This window comes from Alexandromys fortis, unplaced genomic scaffold, assembly GCF_014885135.2.
Source record: "Alexandromys fortis isolate MF-2015 unplaced genomic scaffold, M_Fortis_MF-2015_v1.1 scaffold_29, whole genome shotgun sequence".
Taxonomy (NCBI): Eukaryota; Metazoa; Chordata; class Mammalia; order Rodentia; family Cricetidae; genus Alexandromys; species Alexandromys fortis.
Window position 1 is genome coordinate 6885268 of NW_026067891.1, and position 22684 is coordinate 6907951.

A 22684-nucleotide genomic window follows, 5' to 3' on the forward strand; every position below is an offset into this window, starting at 1 on the left:
CAGCACCTTACCATATTTTAATTCTAAGCCTGGCCAGCTACCTTCTCTTCGAGTTGCCCACTCTTTGGTCTGTCAACTCTTGACTCATTTATTTTTAGCTGTTCCCTGGTCTGAACACTTAAGACTGCTGCCTTGAGTAGGACTTTCGGATCTTTGTGAAATCCCGTGTGGCTCAGACACTCCCACCAGAGTCACGCAGAGTCCGCTGAGTTCAAATTCAATCTTAAGACTGTGACTGAAAAAGCATGGGATAAAACCGGACTCTCTGATCATGGCGAACAATGAGGACTGATGAGAAGTCAAGGACAATGGCACGGGGTTTTGATCCTACTTCATGTTCCGGCTTGGTGGGAGCCTAGCCAGTTTGGATGTTCACCTTCCTAGACATGGATGGAGGGGGGAGGACCTTGGACTTTCCACAGGGCAGGGAACCCTGACTGCTCTTTGGATTGGNCTTGGACTTTCCACAGGGCAGGGAACGCTGACTGCTCTTTGGATTGGAGAGGGAGGGGGAGAGGAGTGGGGGGAGGGGGAGAAGGGTGGGAGGAGGGGGAGGGAAATGGGAAAAAGAAAAAGAAAAAAAAAAGACCTCAAATCAAACATGCTTGGTGGCACTGTCACCCTAGCTACTCATGAGGCTGAGGCAGGAGGATCACAAGTTCAAGTTTGCCTGGGCTACAGTGAGTTCAAGTTTGCCAAGTAGTAAGACTGTCTCCAAACAAAAGGCAAAAGGAAGGCTGGGGATATAGCTCAGAGACAGAACCCTTGCCTGGTAAGTGTGAGGCCCCGGACTCCATCCCTAGTCCTAGGGAAGAGTGAGGAAGACCCTGCGTCATGACAACCACCTACAGCTCTTATTAGAAACACACATTCCCATGAAAGTGCCAATTTCTCTGGATAGATGGGTGTGTAAAGAGGTGCCCACCCAGACAACAGGCGGCTGCTTGGCCATAAGAAGGAACCAAATGCAGAAACCAACCACGCCAAGGTGAGTACCAGGACACTGTGCTCAGTGAGAAAAGCCAGGCACAGAAGGACAAAAGACGGGGTTTCTGTATCCCTTATGCCCACCCTGGCTAATACTAGGCAAATCCAGAGATGGGCAGTGGGTCACAGGTCATCAGGGCGGGGGAAGGAAGGGGGCACTGGTACAGTTGAGGAAACAGAGGTTGTCCTGTGTTGTGAATGTAACAAATGGCAAAGTGCTTACCCAAGAGGCTGATGCAGGAGAATTGCTGAGAGTTTGAATTCAAGGACAGTCTGGGCTATATACTGAGAACTTGTCTCAAAAAGGTGGGGGTAGAAATCTTAATTTTCTTGAAAGGGGGCTAAAATGGCAAGTTTTATGTTTTATGTAACTCAGCAAGATTAAACTCTACAGGTGCAGTGGGGTCAGGAGGACTGGGAATCAAGTTCATCCTCTATTACATATAAATGGTGAGCCTGGGCTACGTGGAATCCTATGTTAAAAAAAAAAAAAAAAAAAAAAAAAAAAAAAAAAAAACCTTGGTCTAGTTAGATCACTTGGTAAGTAAAAGTGCTCATAGCATTGACAAGATGATTTGAGTTCAGTTCCCTGATCCCTCGGCAGAGGCACAAGAACTCACTCGCAGAAAGCTGTGCTCTGACCTCCATCTGTATTCAAGAGGCACCGGTATTTCCCGAACCTTCTCCTGGAGTCAGGCAGGTACCTGGTGGTAATGCACCCAGTATCTCCTGAACCCTCTCCCGTGCCTGCAATCAGGCAGGTACCTAATGGTAATGTACCCAGTATCTCCCATGCCTTCTCCCGTGCCTGCAGTCAGGCAGGTACCTGGTGGTAGTCCTCCATGTACTTCAGGTGGCTCTCTTCACAGATGAGCAGGTTCAGATACTGCTTCCACTCTGCATGCACGGCCTCCATGTGTGCCTGCCAGGGAAAGGAGAAACCCATTGCTGCGGTCTGGGAGGCCAAGAGAGGGGCTGGTAGGAATCCAGGTGGGGAGGGTAGAGAAAGGGGGATGAAGCTTAGGTTAAGCCCCTCCCAAAGGTAGCCAGCTCCTGTTCAGAGGGGACAAAGACAGAGGAACATACTGAGAATTCCAAGGAATTGTAATTGTAATTCCATGTACAACCAAATTGGGGGCTATGTCTACTCAAAGTGGTGCCTTAAACAAAGTCCCACCAATAGGGCTGTAGCTCCATCGCAGGGTGCCGCCCAGCACGCACAAGGTCCCAGGTTCCATTCCCAGAACCACATAAACACTAGGAAAGGTAGTCCTGGTGGGGCTCAGAAGTTCAAGGTCATCCTGCTGTCCTTGGCGATATAGTAAGTGTAGCCCAGTAAGTCTGGGCTGCATGGAACTCAATCTCAAAAAATAAATTCCACAATAAACTAAGCTCAGTAATGAGAATGCTTGCCTAACAGATTCCAAGACCTGGGGTCCCATACCCAACACTGTAAAAGAACAAAGCTTCTTCTCTGGGCAACCAGAGCAGACTGAGCGTCTCCTAGGCTCTCTCCACCTGGACCACTAGGAAAAGACTGGGCTGACTGAAGACTGCAGGTTGAAATCATGGCGGAATTAGATCCTTTAAAAGGAAGGGAAATGGCTGGTATAGTGGTCAGGACTCAGGAGGGCGAGGAAGGCATGAGGATCCAAAGTGACAGCCAAGGCTAGGCTTGTGGCACACACCTTTAATCCCAGCACTTGGGAGGCAGAGGTAGGTGATCTCTATGGGTCTAAGGTCTGCCAGGGCTACACAGTGAGATGAGAAAGAGAGAGAGACAGAGAGACAAAGAGAGAGGAGCATGGGGAAAGAGAGAGAAAGGGAGAGGAAAGAGGAGACAGACAGACAGACAGAAAGAGACACAGAGAGAATGAGTTTGAGGTCAGCCTGGTCTGTTGAGGGAGACTGCCTCAACAGAAGAAAAGAAGAAAGGACAGACAGGAAGAAGAAAAAGCAAGAAGTTGGAAGCAGAGGTAGGAGAGGTCCAGTTCCTGGAGGAAGATGAGAGGACCAGCCTTGGATGGAAGAGATGGGGGAGCCTCTGAGGAGCGAGGCACTGGCCATACCTGGGGTTCACAGCTCAGCCTTCAGATCTGTGAGCACATGTACCATCCCATGTGACAGTCTGCGTGGGAACCTCAGAAAACAAAGCCAGGCCACATCCAGGCAGAAGTGGGGAGCCCAGTCAGAGCTTAGAAGAGGACCAAGGCAAAGGCGGCTCAATGGTTATGGGGTGCAGTTAGAAGCCCCCAGCTCTAGCAGAGGAGCCCCTAGAGTGAGCACCTTTCTTGGGGCACACACACCTCAATGGAGTTCCTCCCTGGGTGCTCCGCTGCCAGCAGTTGGTCACCCTCAGTATGCAGTTTGTTGATCCTTTCTTCCTTGGCCTCTAGGTTCCGGTTGATGAAATTCTGCCAGGAAGGAGGTGGGGTCAGCACCAAGCTTGGCAGCCCTGTGTCCCCCTCCAGAGCTGCTCCTGGCCTTGCGCTCACCTCGTACTGGCGCCGGCGGCTGGGGTAGTCGAGGTTGCGGTCGCTCCAGTCATACTGCAAGCGGCCCTTGGCCTGCTGGTCCAGCCAGTACAGCTCGTTGGTGCAGCGTTGCATGTAATCCTGCAAGGAGCTCAGGTGCTGCTGCCGTGCCTGCGAGGCTGCCTGTGGGATGAGCGTGAGGTGAAGACAGCACTGGGGCCTGGCTTGGCTTCCTTGCTCACCTCTTCTGGGGCCCAGCTCTGCCATTCCCCAGCCAGGCAGAATGGCCCCCTGAAAGTATTCATTCACAAGTGTTTGAGGAGCACCAAGGAGATGTGGAGCACGGTTTTGGGCCCGGGGTACAGAGCAGTGAACAAAGGGAAAGACATCCTTGGGACTGATGTGTCCTTGGAGCTTAGGTTTGCCACCTGTAACATGCTCACCCCTAGGGCATAGGGACTGCCACATAGCTGGCACTCAACAGGCGGCAGCCATACCTTCTACATTTGCTTTTTATAATTATTTATTGAATAGCCTCAAGCTTGTTGCGGAGCTCCTAAACTCGGATCCTCCTGCCTCTCCTTTCAGGTGCTAGGATGCCAGGGATGCACGACCAGATTTTATCTGGTGCTGCGGCTGGAACCCAGGGCTTTGGGCATGCTAGGCGAGCTCTACAAACCAAGCTCGTCTCAGCTCCTTATGATTATGTTCAGAGGAGTATCTGAAGCCTCTGGGGGCGAAGAAGGGTTAGGGAAGACTGGGAGGCTTGTAATTCATCCTGTAGAGCAAGAACAGTGATGCCAGGTGAAGGTAGCGCACTAGGGAGGCAGAGGCAGGCAGATCTCTGTAAGTTCGAGGCTAGTCTGGCCTACAAAGTGAGTTCTAAGACAGACAGGGCTACACAGAAAAACACTGTCTCAAAAACAAAACAAAACAAAAAGAGAGCACACACTCATACATGTGGGCACATGTGCACACACATGCCTGGACCATGCTCTAGAAAGTACACGGCATCTACTTGGCATGTAGCAATGCTGCACAAAGAATTGAGTAGGGCTCAGTGTAGCTCCATTGGTAGAGTGCTCTTCCAGAATGCACAGAGCCCGGGCTCCTCACAGACTGCTATGGCGACACTGGAGTAGGAGTATACAGCGTCACCTTCAGAAGATCATTGTATCCCAAGCTCCCAGCCCATAAGCCCCCTAGCCGTGTCCTCTCCCATCCCCCAGGGCTTCTCACCAGCAACTTCTGATACTTTGCCTGGAGTTCACTGTTCTGTTCCTGTGGGGAGAACCAAGGAATAAGGTTAGACCAAACTTGCCCCTCTCCGCCCCACGTCTCCAAGACTCCATCACATACGCACCTTGTCCTTGGCCAGGTGGGGTCCAATGGCTTTGACTTCATTGTGGAAGATGTTGTGTTGTTCTACCTGGCTGTCCACCAGAGGAAGGTCAGTCCCAAAGCCCTGGCTGCTCAGCTTGTCCTGGAGGGTCCGTGGAGAGACACCAGGAAGAAGATGTGGGCTAGGGGCAGACTTTGGCCTACCCCACAGGAGCCTGGGCTTTTGACCCCAGTCGGGTGAGTGCCTTTTCCCAAACTTTTTTCTGGAGCAAGAGGTGGCAGGGATCTATGTGGACCACTGCTGATGCTCATGGCCTTAATCTCACAGTGACCTGTGGGACCCTGGTCACTGTTTTCATGTTACAGGTAGACACACTACTAACAGTAGACATGCCACAAAGACACCCGGATGTGGCTGCCACAAGCTTCGCCGTGGAGATGAGCCTCTCCAGTCTGCCCCCATGGCTGCTGGATACCAACAAGCTAGGCATGAGAGGCACAGCTGGCGGGGACTGAGGTCTGACTATGTGACTCCAGGCTAGGCACTGTCCCTCTCTGAGCCCTAATCCTCTCGCCATGCCATTTCAGGAGACTGCATAATGGTAACTGCTACTCAGCAGGGCTGCGATACTGTGAGCTGACCCTGCTCCAGGCCATACCAGCTTCTCATCCACCAGTGCAGCCCAGTTGACCTTCGGGTCGGCCTCCTTCACTGCCAGGCTGTACATCTGCTTGTGTTTTCCCCGTAGGTTGGTCACGCGCTCTTTCAGCTGGCGGATGCTGGGGGCGGGGGGGGGTGGGGGGGAGGGGATGAGTTACCATGTTAGTGGGACTTGCTCAGATGATCATGATGTAAGCCCTAGAAGGGCCTTGGGTCTCAGCATGGTCTTCAGATCAGTGACCCGGAGAGGGGGGCAGCAGCCTTGGGCACCACACTACCTCTGAATCCTGTTGTTCATACTGTCTGCTTTCCCGAACCTTCCCTCCCTTTTTCTGAAGGGCTACTAGAGAAGGTTTTGGAAGAAGCGGGCAAGAGCACTGTTCCCTGGAGCACGTGCCCAGCACAGGCATGGGCAGGGCTGTGTCACACAAGCACAGGGGGCAAGGGGCACAGAAAGACCCACGACTCTATGGGGTGGGCGCGGGTTCACCTGTGTTGAGCTGCAGTGTGGGCCGTAAGCTCACGAGACACAAAGACTATAGAGTCCTGAAGTAGTGAGTGCATCTATTCCCAAAGCCTCAGCCTCCAGCTACGGCCTTCTCGGTAAGTTTAACTTAAGGCCTCTGGTACACATGCTGGATGTCCACCTGCCCTGTGTACACCCTACAACAGAGAGTGGTCCTGGGAGCTAGAGAGCACCAGCCCTCCAGCCTGGATGCCAGCCTAGCATGCCCTCCAGGAGCCACGCAGAGGGGACTTACTCCTCAGCGATCATGTCCCCCTGTGGATGCTTCATGTGTTTGGCAATGGCCGCATCCGCCTCCAGCACATACAGCAGCTTCTCTGAGTCAGACACCTTCTGGAGGGCCACATCCCGGTGCTCAGGGGGCTGCCCCTCTTGTAGCCGGGCCAAGTCCTGGGAAGGAAAAGAAAGGAGTCAGTAGTGATAGCACAGGGCCTGAGGGGCAGGACCTGCTGGGGGCTCCTCTGGCCTTGTCCGGACTGGCACTCAGCAAACACAGCTGGGCACTGACACACAGGGGTGAATGGTCCCACTGGTACCTAGGCATGGCTCTGCCGCCTGGTTTTCATAGCCCAAGCTGGGAATCCTCTGCAAGGCAAGCTGACAGAAATCTCGCAGGCACCAGAGATGGAGTAAGGGAAGCTCCTCTGAGGTGCTGACATAATCTAGGCTGAAGGACAGAAGGAAAGTATGTTCTAGGCAGAAGGAAGAGCCTGTGCAAAGTCCTGAGGAAAGACAGAGAGCAAGCCATGATCTAGGCACCAGTGAGAGGCCACTTGGCTGGAGGCAGGGCTGAGAGGAAAACCAGGGCAGATGGGGGCTGTTCACGTGATCTATGGACACCAGAGCACGGGACTCCAGGGAAGAGCCAGTCACACAACCCAGAGCACAGAAGGTCTCCAAGGAAGAGCCAGTCACATGGCTCCTTTTATGCCTGAGTTGAGGTTTTCAGGAGCCATGCAGCAGGCTGTCAGCGGGAATAGAGGGTCGTGCATGACAGCACCTGATGGGGTGAACTGGGCTGTTCTGTGCTGGGGAGGAAGAGTGGGTGGTAGATACTTAGAGTTGATAGCTTCCCTGTGAGTCTGGGATCTCCGTTTAGAGAAAACAGCTAGTTGACAAGATGGGGGCTCTTTCTTTGTAAAAGGAATTATTTTGTATTTGTTATGGGTGTCTATGTGTGTGTGCACACACTGGGTAATCACAGGGGCCAGTAGAGGGCGTCAGATCCCCTGGAGCTAGGTTTACAGGCAGTTGTGAACTGCCCAACATGGGTGCTGGGTACCAAACTGGCCCTCTGAATGAATGGCAAGTGCTCTTAACCCCAGGACAATGTATCTACATACAGTCTGTGTACTGCAGCCGCTGTGAAGCCGGCCAGTGTCTTGAATCCCTAAGGCTGAGTTCAGTAGAGGTCAGGAGGGCAGTGAGTGAACTGAGGGCAGGATAGGCAATAAATATTGGGGCACCCGCAGCAGCATGGCCTGCCGCTGGTTGGTTTTGGGGACTTCGTCTCCACCTGTTTTCAGAAGAGGAAAGCTGAGGCTGGGAAGCAGTTCAGTGTGCAGGTGGTTGCCTAACAGGTGCAAGAATCTGCGTTCTGTCTTGGCACCACAAAGATCGAAAGAGAGAAAGCAGGTTGGGCATGCAGCTCAGGGGCAGAGGTGATCCCACCCAGGAGGTGAGACTGGAGAGAAACAAACAGAGTGACCAGGGGTGTGGGATTCCATTGAGGTAAAGACTCCCCAACAGGCCAATTTAAGGGCAGGAGGCAGAAGGGCAGGTACCTGGCCCCGGACTAGGGAAGGGCATGAAAAGAAACAGCAGAGACGCTGACATTGAGCATCATGCTGCCCTAGAGAGGTCCTAAGAAAACTGGATGGCGCACTCGGACCGCACGTACCTTGTAAGGTGCAAAGCAGGCTTGCACTCTTTAAAGTGAGAAGAAAGGGTGTGTGTATGAAAGTGAGTTCGGCCCTGGAGAGGCTGAGGCAGGAGAATCACATTCAAGGTCAGCCAACCCTTTATAGCAGGAACTTATTTCAAAACAAAACAAAAACAAAAAAACAAAAAAAAGGAAAATGGGGTTGGCAAGATAGCTCTGTGGTTAAGGACACTGCTGCTCTTGCAGAGGACCTGGGTTCCATTCCCAGCACCCAAACAGCAGCTCCCAACCCTCTGGGAGCTCAGTTCCAGGGGATCCAAAGCCCTCTTCGGGCCTCCCTGGGAGCTAGGTATGAATGTGATGCACAGACATAGATTCAGGCAAACACCCAGATACATACAACAAAAAACACCAATTAGGAAAGGGAACTGATAGGGTTGTTCAGTGGGTAGGCATTTGCCACCCGGCCTGATGAACTGAGTTCATCCCAGGACCTGCAGGGTAGACAGAACGAAATCCTACAAGTTGTGTTGTGATCTTCATACGTGTGCCAACACACACACACACGCACTAAATAAATGCATGTGTTTAAAAAAACACCAACAAACAAAGGGAGGGAGGGGAGGAAAAAGAGCCAGACTCAGTTACATAGTCAGTTCAAAGCCAGCCTGGGCTACATGAGACGTGAGACTGTCTAAAAGAAGGAGGAGGAGGAGGAGGAGGAGGAGGAGGAGGAGGAGGAGGAGGAGGAGGAGGAGGAGGAGGAGGAAGGGAGCAAAGTCAAGGACATGGAGGTGCAGCCCAGCGGCAGAGTGTGTGCTTAGCAGGCGGTGCCTTGGGTTCCATCCTGAGGACTGGAAAAGTAAAAATAAAAGCAGAAAAAGAAATGGCAAAAGGAGGGTTGGGTCCAGAGATGCCACCGCATTGGGTACAGGAGAGCTCAGCTCCCTGTGGATGAGGAGATGGTATCCAGGCTTCCCACCCCTGGCTATCTGGGGAGTCAGAGCGGAAAGGGAGCTGAGTGTGACTTGGAGCTGAGGCTGTGGAGTCAAAGGCCAATGGGCCAGGCATCCCTGACCTGGGGCAGGCAACACAACACAATTCCTGGCTTGGGTGGAATTTCATCCTCTCAATCACTGACAGACCCAAGGCCACCCTGGGCAGCCATCGTGTCAAAGATTAATTCGTCAAAAGAAAAGTCTGTAAATCTTCACCGAGTGCTATAGAGGATGTGGGTGGAACACGTCTGGCCGAGATGAGGAGACAGGGGACGGGGGAGGCTGACAAAGGGCTCAGGTCAGTTGGACTAACGGACAGTGAGAGAGGTTAGGGAGAGGTTGCCTCTAGAGGACAAGTGCCAAAGACTTTCTAAAAAAACTCCTACCTAGGTATCCTATCCTGCCTAGGTGACTATCTACCAAAGCAGATTCACGGGGTGAGTTCACTGACGGGAGCCCCTCCCGGGCTCTTTCTGCGAGTTACACCTTGATAAAAACAGTCCTTCAGATCAGAAGGACTGCCAGGGCCCCGGCACGACTGGCCCACTGACGGACAGGTGGGAGAGCCAGGAGATCCGTGTGGGCGCCGGGCAGGTGATCCGTGTGGGCGCCGGGCAGTTTTGGTGGAGGAGCTACGGGGGGGGGGGGACATACTCCATCCTTTAGGCTTGTCTGCACACAGGACACCTCACTGGAAAGCTCTGTCACAGGGATTTGCAGGTCATGTGACATGGAGACAGAGGAGGGGAGGGGCTGGGGCAGGGGCTGGGGAAGAGAGAGCAGGGCATGGCTACCTCAGGGTGCTCCTGGGGAATGGGAATGACGCTAACATTGTACTGAACTGCTCAGGCAACTCTCATCAATTAGAAAAATGAAAAGTTCAGGAAAATGTTTGGGCAGTACAATGGACAAATAATGATGCCTTCTGCAAACAGGGAAGGGAGGAAGGAGGGAGAAGGGAGAGAGATTAAAGCCCAGAGGAAGGAGATGGTTTGGCCCATGTCTCTTCAAAATGTGGCTGCTGCCTGGGCTATGGTGGCGCACGCCTTTACTCCCAGCACTCAGGACTGAGGCAGGAGGGTCTCTGAGTTTGAGTCCAGCCTGTTCTACAGAGTGAGTTCCAGGACAGCCAGGACTACACAGAGAAACCCTGCTCCCCCCTCCCCCAAAAAAAGGTCCAAAACAAATCAAAACAAAACAAAGAGTGTCTGCTGTTTTTTTCAACTGTGTTCTGCTGAGATTAAGAAGCGCCTCCGGGTTGGGGTGTTGCTCAGTGCTGTAGCGCCTGCCTAATGTGCCCACTGCACGGGCTCCATCTCAAGCGCCACATACACTGGCAGACTGTTCTCACTCCGAGTCTGAGTCATTCCTCAGGCAAACCCAAAGGGAAGCCTGAACATGCACCTCCCCCAACACACACACACACACACACACACACACACACACACACACACACACACACGGGGGAGGGGGTTTGGCTACCTCTGTGGATGGAGTCTATGGGATGTCAATGTCCCTCATCATATTGTTTATCTGTCCTAAAATGTTAGTAATGAGAACATGCTATTCTGGTTGTGAGGAAAAACAGACACACCCCAACAAGATGATTTTCATTTAGGAAAATAAAACAAACAAAAGACACCATTGCAGGGCCCCAGGAGAGAGGATAGCAGAAAAAAAAAAACAAAAAACAAAAAATCATAGCGGCATCTTGGGAGGGGACCAGTGTTCTGAGTGGTGGGGGATATAGCCTGGGGAGGAGTGCTCAAAGACTCCAAGCAAGGGGGAAGGTGACCCCATTCCTGAGTCCCTGGGCCAGGACTGACCCCCTGGCTCCTTGATCTGTGTCCCTACTTGCCACCTGCCACCTCCACCCGATCCTCTGGGCACTCTGAGCTGTCTGTAGACGGGCCCTGGGACCGTACACGTTGTCTGTCAGAGGTGGTTGTGGGAGCAGGAGCGGCCACAACAGAGGCTGGAGACAATAGTGGAGCCTCACAGACCATGACCTCCCCACCCTCAGTCCCCCACTGCTCAGGGCAGGCTCTTAGTCACCTGGTGACTAAGAAGCCAGATGAAACACAGCTCTTCGCTACACTTGAATTCCAAATAAACAACAATCCACACTAGAGTATAAGTGAGCCCTGAGCAGCACCAGGACCCGCTGACACTCAGGGAGATGTACTCTGAAATTCAAATGTAACCCGGTTTCTCAACTTACTTCCTTTGTCCAGCCCAGCAGTCCTACCCGCAGCCACTCCTGGGCCGGCTGTCACTGACTACTCCCCAGTTCTTTTAGCACCTCAGCCAGGAGGCCAGAAGAGGATTCCTAGCATGCCCAATGCCCTGGATTTCCTCCCTAGCACTGGGGTTCGGGGGGCGGGGGCAGGGGGGAGAAGGGAGAAAGAATAGGAAAGGGATATGCATTCCCCAGCAAAGAAGGCTGCAGACTGTGGTCTTGGAGGTGTCCAGGGAGAACAGCCCTGGTTTCCCTGTGGAGCCCCAGGCTGTACCTCCTGGGTTTCCTGACTGGGTGAGCGCTCCAACCCTTTGAGAGGGAGTCAGACAGTGGAGACATCATTCAGCCAGTACAAGTGCAGATCCCACCCCAGGTTAAACCCCTAAGAGTTCTTCTCCTGCAGGGCTATGGTGGCGCACACCTTTAATCCCAGCACTCGGGAGGCAGAGGCAGGCGGATCTCTGGGAGTTCGAGGCCAGCCTGGTCTACAAGAGCTAGTTCCGGGACAGGCACCAAAGCTACAGAGAAACCCTGTCTCGAAAAACAAAACAAAACAAAACAAAACAAAACAAAACAAAACAGAAAAAAAAAGTTCTCCTGATCTGGAAGCTCCACCCAGGGGAAGCTCCGCCTACAGGGAAACTTTACTCTGGGGAAGGCTCTGCCCAGGAAAAGCCCTGCCACCCCAGAAGCTCTGCCTAGTCCTTGAGGACAGTATAAGCCAAGTAACCCCTCTACTGTCTTACTAGGTTTCCAATTCACCTCTCCCGTTTTTTCTCCCAATTTCTGTCTGTGTAAGACCCAGGGCAGGAACTCAGCATTCTGTAGGCCCTGGGCTGGAGAGGTGTCTCGGCACAGCTAGGCTGAGTGAGTACTGCAGGTTCCTCACTCTCTAGATGCTAAGAGCTGTACTTCTTGGAGCAACCACGAAGACTTCTGGATGTGGGTGACCCTGGGGCTGTCGTTACTAGGTGAAGACCAAGATGCAGAAGGCCCTGATGGGGAGAGCTGGGTACTCACACTCTGCATCTTGGCCTCAGTGTCCACAATGTTCCTCTCCACCTGGTCCGCATTCTTCTGCAGCTGCTCAATCAGATCTGAGAGTTCCTTGTTGGAGATGCTGAGGATGGAAGGAACAGGGAGATGGAGCTCAGTGCAAGCCCCTAGTTTCCAACCTCCCGGGCTGGCCCACCCTAGGCCCCAAGCAGGACCTGCTAACTCAGTCAGACTTCCAGGAGCTAGCTTGTCCCCACAGGATAAAGCTACTAACACCATAAACAGTGCATGGGGCAGGAGTACCAAACCTCACTTTGTTTATTGGATTTAGAGCTTCTGTTTGGTCAAGTTGTCAAAGCATGAATCTTTTGTTTTTGTTTTTTTTTCCCCCTCTGGAGTTATCCTCTTTGTCTTGGCTGACTTCCACTCCTGGCTCAAGCCATACATACTGGAACTGAGACATATAAGAGGGGAACCCAGCTCTTCTTGTGGCACTTGGCAGGTTGGAGCATTTAACCCTTAGAGCACCATTGAAGTCTGTAAAAATCACTATGCGTATGATGGTCCCTTGGGTTCTTATTGTAGATGCCGCTGATGTGCATGGTCCAGCAAATGAGCAAAGCCATTGAGAATGCCCCCCTTGTTGCCCTGGCTGCCTTGTGCAAAAGACCGTGGGTCAGATCGATAGCAGAACTGCCCCATGCCAGCTCTGTGATTTCTGAGCACTCCATGGACATCTTGAATAAACTACACAACAGCCACTGCTGGCTGTCACGGCTCCTGAAGGCAGCTGGAGGCAGAACTGTTTGAAACAGTTTTGCATCATACTTTTTGTTGTCACAAACCTTGGTGAAAGCAAGATGACCCTACAACTATTCCTACCCAAACCAGAGCAGGAGCCCTTCCCTGCCATTCTATCAGAAGGACTGCTGTGATTGGTGTAGAGAGAAAATGCAGTGATGGGAACAAATAGGAGCCTTCATTTGCATTCAGGCTGCGCTGTGATTGGTGTTAAGAGAAAGTGCAGTGATGGCTGCAAACAGGAACCTTCATTTGCATGCAGGCGTGCTGTGATTGGTGCAGGCACCTCTTTTATCTACATAAGCAGGTGCTACCTCACTTGGGGAGTTGGCTGGACAGTTCTCTTCTATGCTGCCTCCCCTGAAACACTCAGGTTAGGTATCAATGCAAAAGTATGGACCCCAGCAGCCCCAAAAGCAGGTGGTGAGGTTAAGCCACAGGATAGTGGTTAACGATGGCAAAAGGAACAATGGTGGTGGCTACGATGGGGTCTGATGGGGCCATAGAGACCCGTAGTGCTAGGCTGTCAGGGGCTGAGGGATTCTGGTTTTCTTTCTTTCGTTTGTTTTTCAAGACAGGGTTCCTGACTGTTCTGGAACTTGCTCTGAGACCAGGTTGACCTCAAACTCAGAGATCTGCCTCTCTCTGCCTTCTGAGGGTGAGAATTAAACCATCACCTGGCCAGGTTTCTTAGACTTGTCTGAGAGCTGGGACACTTTGAAGAGTTGAGAGTCCTGGTGGCCCAGACCTGCCTGGGTTGGTATACAGCTAAGCCTGGTGATACAGGCCAGTCATCCCATCTACTTGGGAAGCTGAGGCAGGAGGATCACACATTCAAGGTCTGACGGGGTTACACAGTGAGTTCAAGGCTGGCTTGGGCAACATAGTGAGACCCTGCCTCAGAATAAAAAGCAAAAAGAGCGCTGAGGAAAAAAATAATTAATTAATTAACTAATTAATTAATAATTTAAAAAAGGGCCGAGGAGCAGGTCAGCAGTGGAGCGCCCATCCTGGCAATAACCTGGCTCTAGTTCTATCTCCAGATGGTTAAAACCCAAATGAAAAGAGAACAGTAACACTTGCAGGTACCTGAGGCCTACCCAAGAGTGGAGACTCTAGCTGGTTGCCTCTGTTGATGCCCCTACCTGCCATCACAACTAACTGTTGTCAATCACCTGGGGATAGCACCCAGAACAGTGTTAATGCTAAAGCCCCACCCTTGCACAGCTCCTTCCCCACCCACAATTTCAGTAGAGCCGAAGGACCTGACTGGGTGACTGATAACCAGATAATAGGTGCAGGTCACTGGGCCACGTTCAGTATATTCTTGGAGACTAATTCACACCACATCGGCTCACCCACTGACAATACACCCAGTGGGTTTTAGTATATTTAGAGTTTCACAGCCGTCACCATCAACTGAAGAATCTGTTTGTCACCTCCCTAAAACCTCATGCCCGTTAACAACTGCTTCCCACCTCCCTCCCTTCCTTGCAATCACTACTCTACCTGTATGCATTTTACGCTGGCCGTTTTACCTGTGACCCTTCATGTCTGGCTTCTCCCAGCATTTGCTAGGTTCATCCCAGCTACAATCTTTGTGAAATGTTTACCCCTTTCCACAGCAGCCTAAAATTCCATTGTATAGGTGGGCTTTGAAAGATGTGGGCAAGTTCGGGGTCTTGGCCAGGATGTATATAAGGAGAGGCTACAGAGAAAGGTGGATCCTGGGTGCCTCCTTTGGGTTAGGTGGGGTGCTAGATCCTCAAAGTAACCCTCCTAGTTCGGGGGGCTTGAGGATGCTATGCACTGCTCCAAACCTTGGAGTCCAGGTTTCCAGAGCCAGGGCTCTGTGTACTATTGCTGTAAGTTTTTCAGGTCTCCTGGGGACCTGGATACCCACCAGTGGTTACTAATAAGGCAAACAAAGCCGGGGGTACAAATGACAATAGGAAATAGAAGCTCTGAGTGTACCTGCTCACCTCCTCGACTTTGCCCTAGGGCCTGCCCTGTGGAGGCTCACAGAGAACCAGACTCAGGCCACACTTCTGTAGAATCACCTGAGGAAGATGATTTCCTACAGAAAGTCCTCATTCTGTGTGCCACTCAGGACTAAGACCTGCCAGTTTAGGCAGTTAGGACGCCTCCTCCACCCAGACAAGTCACAAGCCAATATCAGACTCCGAGAAGCCCAGCAACAGACACTGGTGTCAGAGGGGTGAGCCAAGAGGGAGCAGAATGGGGGAATTCATGCAGAAGCCAGGCTAGAGGAATACACTGAGCTTCCCAGAAAGGAGAGGTCAGGGCCCACCCTCAGCTGGGCAGACTGTAGGAGACTAAATCCCCTGCCTCCCCCTCTTGTCACCAACCGGCAGCCCACCTGCTGCAGCTGGAGTGGCAAGGCTCTCTATGACCTGCTCCTGCCCCTATGAGCCACTGTTAGGACCTCCCAGCCTCTCCTCAGGGGATGTGTCACATGCTCAGGCAGCATTGCCCCAGGCTGGTCACTTGTGGAATGCCACCACTGTTAGGACCTCCAGCCTCCACCAGGGAATGTGTCACGTGCTCAGCCAGCATTGCTACAGGCTGGTTGGTCACTGTTCCAGCAGAGTTCAGCACACAGGATGGAGCACAGAGGGTGGGAACCAAGAGGGGCCAGCTGGAGCTTGGGCAGTTTCAGGCAGGAATTGTGTCTCGGTTTCTCCGTCTGCTGAGTAAGGATGAACACAAAGGCATCTTGTTTGTCTGGCACTGGCTGAGTGACCTCTGCATCGTCCTCATCCCAAGACTTAGGGAGGCTTGTGGAGAACTTTGCAGATGAGAAAAACAGGACTCAGAGACATCAAACACTCTCCCAGAGTCATACAGCCTGTGAGCAGAGAACAGCAGTTCTCCCCGGAGCTACTGACTGCTACCCAGATGGATGTTGCGAAAGCCACGTGACCCAACACAGGGCAGCAACATGCATCACGATAACAACAGGCGCCAATACCGACTTTCTGCACACCAGATTCCTACTCCCTCCTGACGTTATCTTCTTGGAGCCGTGTAATTAGCATGATGGAGAACCATATTATTATCCCGACTTTATGGATGTGGAAAATAAGGACCAGAGAGGTTAGGTAACCTTCCCTGAGTCACACAGTAATTACACAACAGAGCCAGGATTCCAATTGAGGTGGTGCCCAGAGTCCATGCCCTTAATGTCTCTATTTGACAATCTTGGGGCCCTTAGAGCACACAGTACATACTTAATAGATTGTTTTAAGATGTCATGTGCTCAAAACTGCCACACTTTTACCCAGTATGAAATGATTGTAATAATAGTAAAGAATAGTGAAAAACAGTGTCAGCTGCTAACTTGGACATGGAGAAATCGCCCAGCCCAGCCTCCTGTGCTGCTGGTGAGAACGTCAAATGGTGTCGGAGTGGTGAAAAAAAACCGGATCCATAAAGTGTGACCCAGCACTCAGGAGGTAGGGCTGCAACAGCAGAAGTTTAAGGCTGCGTAATGAGTTTGAGGCCACCCTGTCTTCAAAGGGGGATAAAAAGGATGGAGTGGCAAGATGGCCCAGTAATGATCGGAGTTCGGCTCTCAGAGCCCATACAAAAGCTGGCATGACACCACACACCTCTGCAGCCCTAGCACCGATAAAGGCAGAGACAGGGGGATTGTTTTTTTTTAAATATTTATTTATTTATCTATTATGTATACAATATTCTGTCTGTGTGTATGTCTGCAGGCCAGAAGAGATCACCAGACCTCATTACAGATGGTTGTGAGCCACCATGTGGTTGCTGGGAATTGAACTCAGAACCTTTGGAAGAGCAGGCAATGCTCTTAACCACTGAGCCATCTCTCCAGCCCCAGGGGGATTGTTGATGCTTGCCGAGGGTGGGGAGAGAGAGACAGACAGACTGCGGTTCATTAAGAGATCCTGTCTGGATGAAACAAGGCGGAGAGTGATAGAGAACTCAAGATGGCCTCCTGTGACTGTACCTGAAGGCACGCACTCACGCACACGTGTGCACTCACGCGTGCACACACACACCACAGAATAAAGTCAAGTGTGGTAGCTCACACCTATGATCCCAACACTCAAGAGACAGGAGGATCAGGAGTTCAAGGTCACTCTCCGACAAGTAGGAAACTGGAGACCAGGCTGGACTACACGAGGCCCTGCCTCACAAATAAAAAAATATAAATAAAAATACACAAATAAGTAAATAAGCTGGGTATGGTGACACATGCCCTTAATCCCAGAACTTGGAAGGCAGAGGTAGGTAGATTTCTATGAGTTCAAGACTAGCCTGGTCTACACATCAGGTTCCAGGACAGTCGGAGCTACACAGAGAGATCTTATCCCAAAACAAACAAACAAGTAAATAAACCAGTAGCTGAAATGCAGGCTCACCATTCAACCCAATGCGTTCTCGCTCCTGGACCTAAACCTAAGAGAGATAATGCGGCTTCTGTCTGCCCAACGTTTCCATAACAGGTGAGAACTAGAGACAACTCAAATATCTATCAACCAATGAGCGGGTAAGTTACACGGGGCCCATCTGTATGGCTCAACCACGCAAGTCGTGCTCAGACACCTGCTACGAATAAGATGACCCTGTGAACGTGACCCTCGGGGCCAGGTGCCAGCTGTGAAGGACACATTGGTGTGACATGTCAGAGTGGGGGGGGTCCCCAGGAGTAGAAAGCAGATTAGGTGAGGCTGGGGACTGAGCCGGGAGAGGGTGCAGGAATGCTAAGGGTGGGGGCAGTGGCATGGGAGCCATAAATTGTTCTAAGTTATTTGTGCCGTTGGTTGTACACATCCTGAACACACTAAACCTCATGAGCTGCATCCACTCAGCAAGTGAATTGCAGAGTTAGGCGTACTTTGTCTCATAAAACCCTTGCTAAAGTGACTGGTCAGCTGGGCATAGTGGCACACATCTATTTCCAGAGGCTGAGGCAGGGGGATTATTTCAAATTCAAGGCCAGCCTGGGCTACATAGGAAATTCTACAGTGTGAGACTATCTCAGGAAAAGTCAACACCAGATAACTAACAGGAATAGTTAGAGTGAGTCTGGGGTACGGCTCAGCGCAGGAGACCCAGGGCTCCATCCCTGCAACATAAACAAAAGTCTGTTGACAGTGGTTGTGAATATGTGGTGTGGGGGTGAGACAGGGTCTCTGTTGTCCGGGTTTGACCAAGGGATCCTTCCACCTGAGGGCTGGGGCTGAGACAGGTGAAGGTACCCCTTTCTACCTGGGCCACCCGGCTCATGTTAACCATTGTCAAAATTTGTAAATATGAGGGTTAGTGATAATAGTAAGTTAAATTTATATTGTCAGCATGGCTAGTATTCATTTTCCCAGCAAATAAGCAAAGGTTTCGGGGGATGGTGCCATGTGACTCCCCAGTAGGAAGCTGTTGGACTCTGGCTTGCTGCCCCAGCTGCCTTGAACAAAAATTCTGCCAGTCAAATAGCCAGAGGAACTGCCCTCATGCCACCACCAGCCAACTAGAACACTCCGCAGTGACACCTCTAGACAACCACTCACTGATCAAAGCCAGCCCTCCAGTCCTGGAGGTGTGCAAGCCATCTTTTGCTGTCACAAGCTTCAGTGAACTGGAGCTGACCTTGTCTACCCAGGTAGAGAGGGAGCACTTCCTGACTGACCTAGCAGGAGGATTGCTGTGATTGGTGCAAAGACCACCTTTATTAGCATGTGAGAGCCTGTGATTGGTGCAAAGACCACCTTTATTAGCATGTGAGAGCCTGTGATTGGCTACATAAGCAGGCTCACTCAGGGGTTCTGAGGAGACACCTCCTGTGCTTCTGTCCCTCCTTTTGTGACCTTAGGACCTTTGGGGCTGAGAGGTGAGGCCAGGCTGAGTAGCAGAAGCTGGAGGAGCCATCAGTGGCCCTAAGAGGTAAAGCCACCAGGTCAGTGGCCAGCAGTGGCAGCAGTCACAACAGAAAAGGCAGATCTAGGAGCTGAACCCAAACGGCTGAATACCCCAGCCTGTCTTTGAACTCTTCTAGCTTAGCTTCTTAGGGGCAGGCAACCCCAGCCACCAGTGAATGCTTGCAGGGTCTGACTGTCACCAGCCCAGTGGTGAGAGGCCTGGTACTTATGACACTGCTCAGGAATCCTGTTGCCCTCTGAAATAATTGGCATTATTTATTGTAATTGTTTTTTGAAATTTTTTTATGTGTGTGTTTGCCTATATGTATATGTACCATGTGTGTGCAGTGCCCAAAGAGGCCAGAAGAGGGCATCACATCCTCTGAAACTGGAGTTTTTTAAAATTTATTTTATTATGTATACAATATTCTGTCTGCGTATATGCCTGCAGGCCAGACCTCATTACAGATGGTTGTGAGCCACCATGTGGTTGCTGGAAATTGAACTCAGGACCTCTGGAAGAGCAGGCAATGCTCTTAACCACTGAGCCATCTCTCCAGCCTGAAACTGGAGTTATAGACTGTTGTGAGCCTCTGTGTTGTGCTGGGAATCCAACCCAGGTCCTCTGGAAGAGTAGCCAGTGCTCTCAATGGCTGAGCCATCTCTCCATGTCAGCATTATTTATCCTGCTTTTACAAGGTTGAGCTGGAACATTCTGTGCTTTTGCTCGGGTTTGGGGTCTGAGTAAGACAGCGAGGGCCACGTGTGTTCCAATGAGAGCTGTGGAGTTCCATGCCAGCAGCACAGGAATGTGGGGGTGGGACCCAGAGGGCGGGGCACAGGAACAGGCCTGGCAGGTTGGGCTTTTAATCTTACCAATGAACTACACTGGGCATCCACTCTTGATGGCCTCGATGGAGGCTGAGATATGGTCCTTTCCTCCACCCTCTTCCAAGACGTCCCACCCACAGTTGGCAACCACCTGGTTGGAACAGGGAAGCTGAAGCACTCCCAACCGCCTACCCCCATGCCTAGCCTTACTTCCATGCCCAGCCTCACTTCCATGCCCAGCAGTTAGCAGGGGTGTGCACACTGTCATTTGAAGGTGTCTCAGAAGCCATCAACTCTATCTGCCCACTGCCCAGGCAACTTCGGAAGTAAAGGCACCACCCAGGGTCACAGCTGTGGAGGGGAAAGACCTGTGTCTAGAACCAGACAGGGCTCAGATCCTGGCCGCACCAGCCAACAATGGGCCTGTTCCTTTTGTACTGAGGATTGAACCCAGGGCCTCTTATACAACCTAGGCAAGTGCTCTACCCCTGAGCTACAGTCCCAACCTTCTTTTTAGTTTTTCGGAGATAGGGTCAAAGTTGTACTAGCTGACCTTAAAGTCACTCTGCACTTAGGCAAGGCTTAAACTTTTGATTCCCCCGCTTCAGTTTCCCCTGTAGCTGTGATGACAGACCTGTATCACTATGCCCAGTGAACTATTTCTTCCATGACTCTTCTCATCATCCCTACTATGAGATCGATACATCCTGCTGCCTAGGTAAAGGCTGCATCTGACATCTGAACTAAGTTTCAAAGACATTCTGTATCATTTTGGGGGCACAAGGACTGAGCTGGGGGTTCAGAGCAGCATCTAAAGGCAGTAGGGTACCACAGCCTGTCTGACCACACAGGGTGCACCCAACATGCTTCTGGAATGCACGTGGGTGGCCTGGCCCCTCAGCAGTAATAATTCCCCTGGGGCCCCTGATTCTCTGCACTGTCTCTCCCTCTAGAGTTGCCATAAAAAATGGAACTGAGGCTGAACTGCCACCATGCTGTGTGTGGCTTTTGCAGGTGGACCCTCCTCTTGGGGACAGGGCTTAATTTCTGCCATGCTGGTCCTGTAAGCCAGGTTCACAAGGCCAAGATGGGACTTAGCAGGGGTCCTGATACCTGTTACTTGTTACCAAAGCCAACACCATGTCACTGCTGGGACTCCGGCCCAGTGACTCCATGATCTCCATCCCACAATTCAGCCAACACACAGGCCTAGGTGGGCCAAGGCCACAAAAGACAAAGACAGAGGAAGTTCCTTGACAGCTACAGGGGTAGGGGTGGGTGGGGGTATGTGTACTGGTGCTGGGAAGACAGTGGCATCAGACATCCACCTATAGCAATCTGGTGGGGGGGGGGGCTCATGCTGAGGCCTGAGAAATGCTACCTCACAGTCTTGGCTCAGACTCCATTGGATGTTAATGAGCAGGACCGAGATGGCTTCCAGGACTTTGCCAGCCCCAGAAATGTCAGCCCAGGCCTGACTTGTGGGTAGGGACTGCCAGCTGAAAAGGCCTTGCAAGTCCAGTGGGGTCCTCTCATGTCCTTTCTTCTCCCAGGACGAAGTGAGGCCAGGCTGCTAGTGCCTCCTTGGAGCCTGTGCTGGCTAGTGAAGTCACGAGAGAGGAGGGAACCTCAATTAAGAAAATGCCTTCATCCGTGTTATTAAGTTAAATAAACCAATCTGGGGGACAAAGAAAAAGAAAGAAAAAAAACAAACAAACAAAAAAAGAAAATGCCTCCATAAGATCAGGCTGCAGAGAAGCCTGCCCAGCATTTTCTTAATTGATGGGGGAGGGCCAGCCCATTGCAGGAGGTGCCACCCCTAGACTGGTAGTCCTGGGTTCTATAAGAAAGCAGGCTGAGCCGGGTAGTGGAGGCGCATGCCTTTCTCTGACTTTCTTCGTGAAGGAGTAAGATGTAGAAGTGTAAGCCAAATAAACCCTTTCCTCCCCAAGTTGTTTTGGTCGTGGTGTTTCGTCGCAGCAATAGTAACCCGACGACAAAGACAATGGGGACAAATAGACATGACCAGGGCTGGGTCTGAGAACATGAGGACCTGACGAGAGCTTTCTGGGGACAGGAACAGGAACAGGTATCTCTTTGTATCCCTAGGATGTATCTGGAGCAGAGCAACGTAGGGGGCAGGGCAGGGAATCACAGACTGGCCCTGGCTCCGTCATGGGCTGTTAGAAGTTCAGCGGCTACAACCTGGCCTGCTTTATGCTGGGGATGCAGTGAGAGTGACCGCCAAGTGAGAAACTGGAATCTGAGCTCCGTGCTGTGTGATTTCACAGCACGGCTAGGACAGCGCCCAATCCTGTCAGTCCCAGCACAGACATCCATCAGAGGAGCTAGGAACAGGGACATCCACAGCATACCCAAGGACAAACGCTCTAAGACGGGACACAGGTGTCTGAGAGACCCTGACTCATGTCCTGCTGGACCCCTGAACAACTGTTATTTTATGCAGGGTCACTGGTCCTTTACCACAGCAGGGATGGGGAGCAGAGCTGTCTGTCAAGTACATAAACCAGTCAGATGCCTCCCATTTTAGTGCATTGTCAGTGACTTAGCTTCTCTGAGCCTTCTCTGGGGCATGGGAATTGCTAGGCTAGAAGACCTGCACCACCAGGGGCTGCTCATATTCTTTCATACGAAGTCTCCCAAGTCTGACAAGGAAGTCATGTGACCTGGATGATGGGGGTATGACTCCAGGAGGTTCTAGGGCCTCTGTGTAGGATGAAGCAAGCAAGTGCTCAGAGCATCCATCTGTCTCACTCAGGGTCTGGTACCTGTAGATACTGAATAAAGTCAGTATTTGCTTCCAGGTACCTGCTCTACACACACACACACACACACACACACACACACACACACACACACTGGGGCCAGGCCTTTGCCTCCAGCTCCTTGACAACCTGAACCCAGCAAATCCAGGGCTTCAGCCTTGCCTAGCCAAGCCCAGATCTGACTGTAGAGGGTCAGTGTATGAAGAAGTAGCTGGACACCAGCTTCAGCGACAAGGCCCCCAGCACACAGGGC

The 22684-nt window shown here is 51.6% G+C and overlaps 1 protein-coding gene across 1 annotated transcript in view; it reads right to left on the reverse strand.

The window, feature by feature from the left end:
- Positions 1-22684, reverse strand: part of Ppl (periplakin) — a 51458-nt gene that overhangs the window by 17399 nt on the left and 11375 nt on the right. Inside the window, exons 2-9 of the mRNA XM_050162868.1 lie at positions 12129-12228; positions 6225-6379; positions 5462-5582; positions 4825-4944; positions 4701-4742; positions 3483-3644; positions 3294-3401; positions 1814-1909 (exon numbers count right to left, since the gene is read on the reverse strand). Of these exons, the coding sequence (XP_050018825.1) occupies positions 1814-1909; positions 3294-3401; positions 3483-3644; positions 4701-4742; positions 4825-4944; positions 5462-5582; positions 6225-6379; positions 12129-12228 (904 nt within the window). The remainder of the gene's footprint in view (positions 1-1813; positions 1910-3293; positions 3402-3482; positions 3645-4700; positions 4743-4824; positions 4945-5461; positions 5583-6224; positions 6380-12128; positions 12229-22684) is intronic.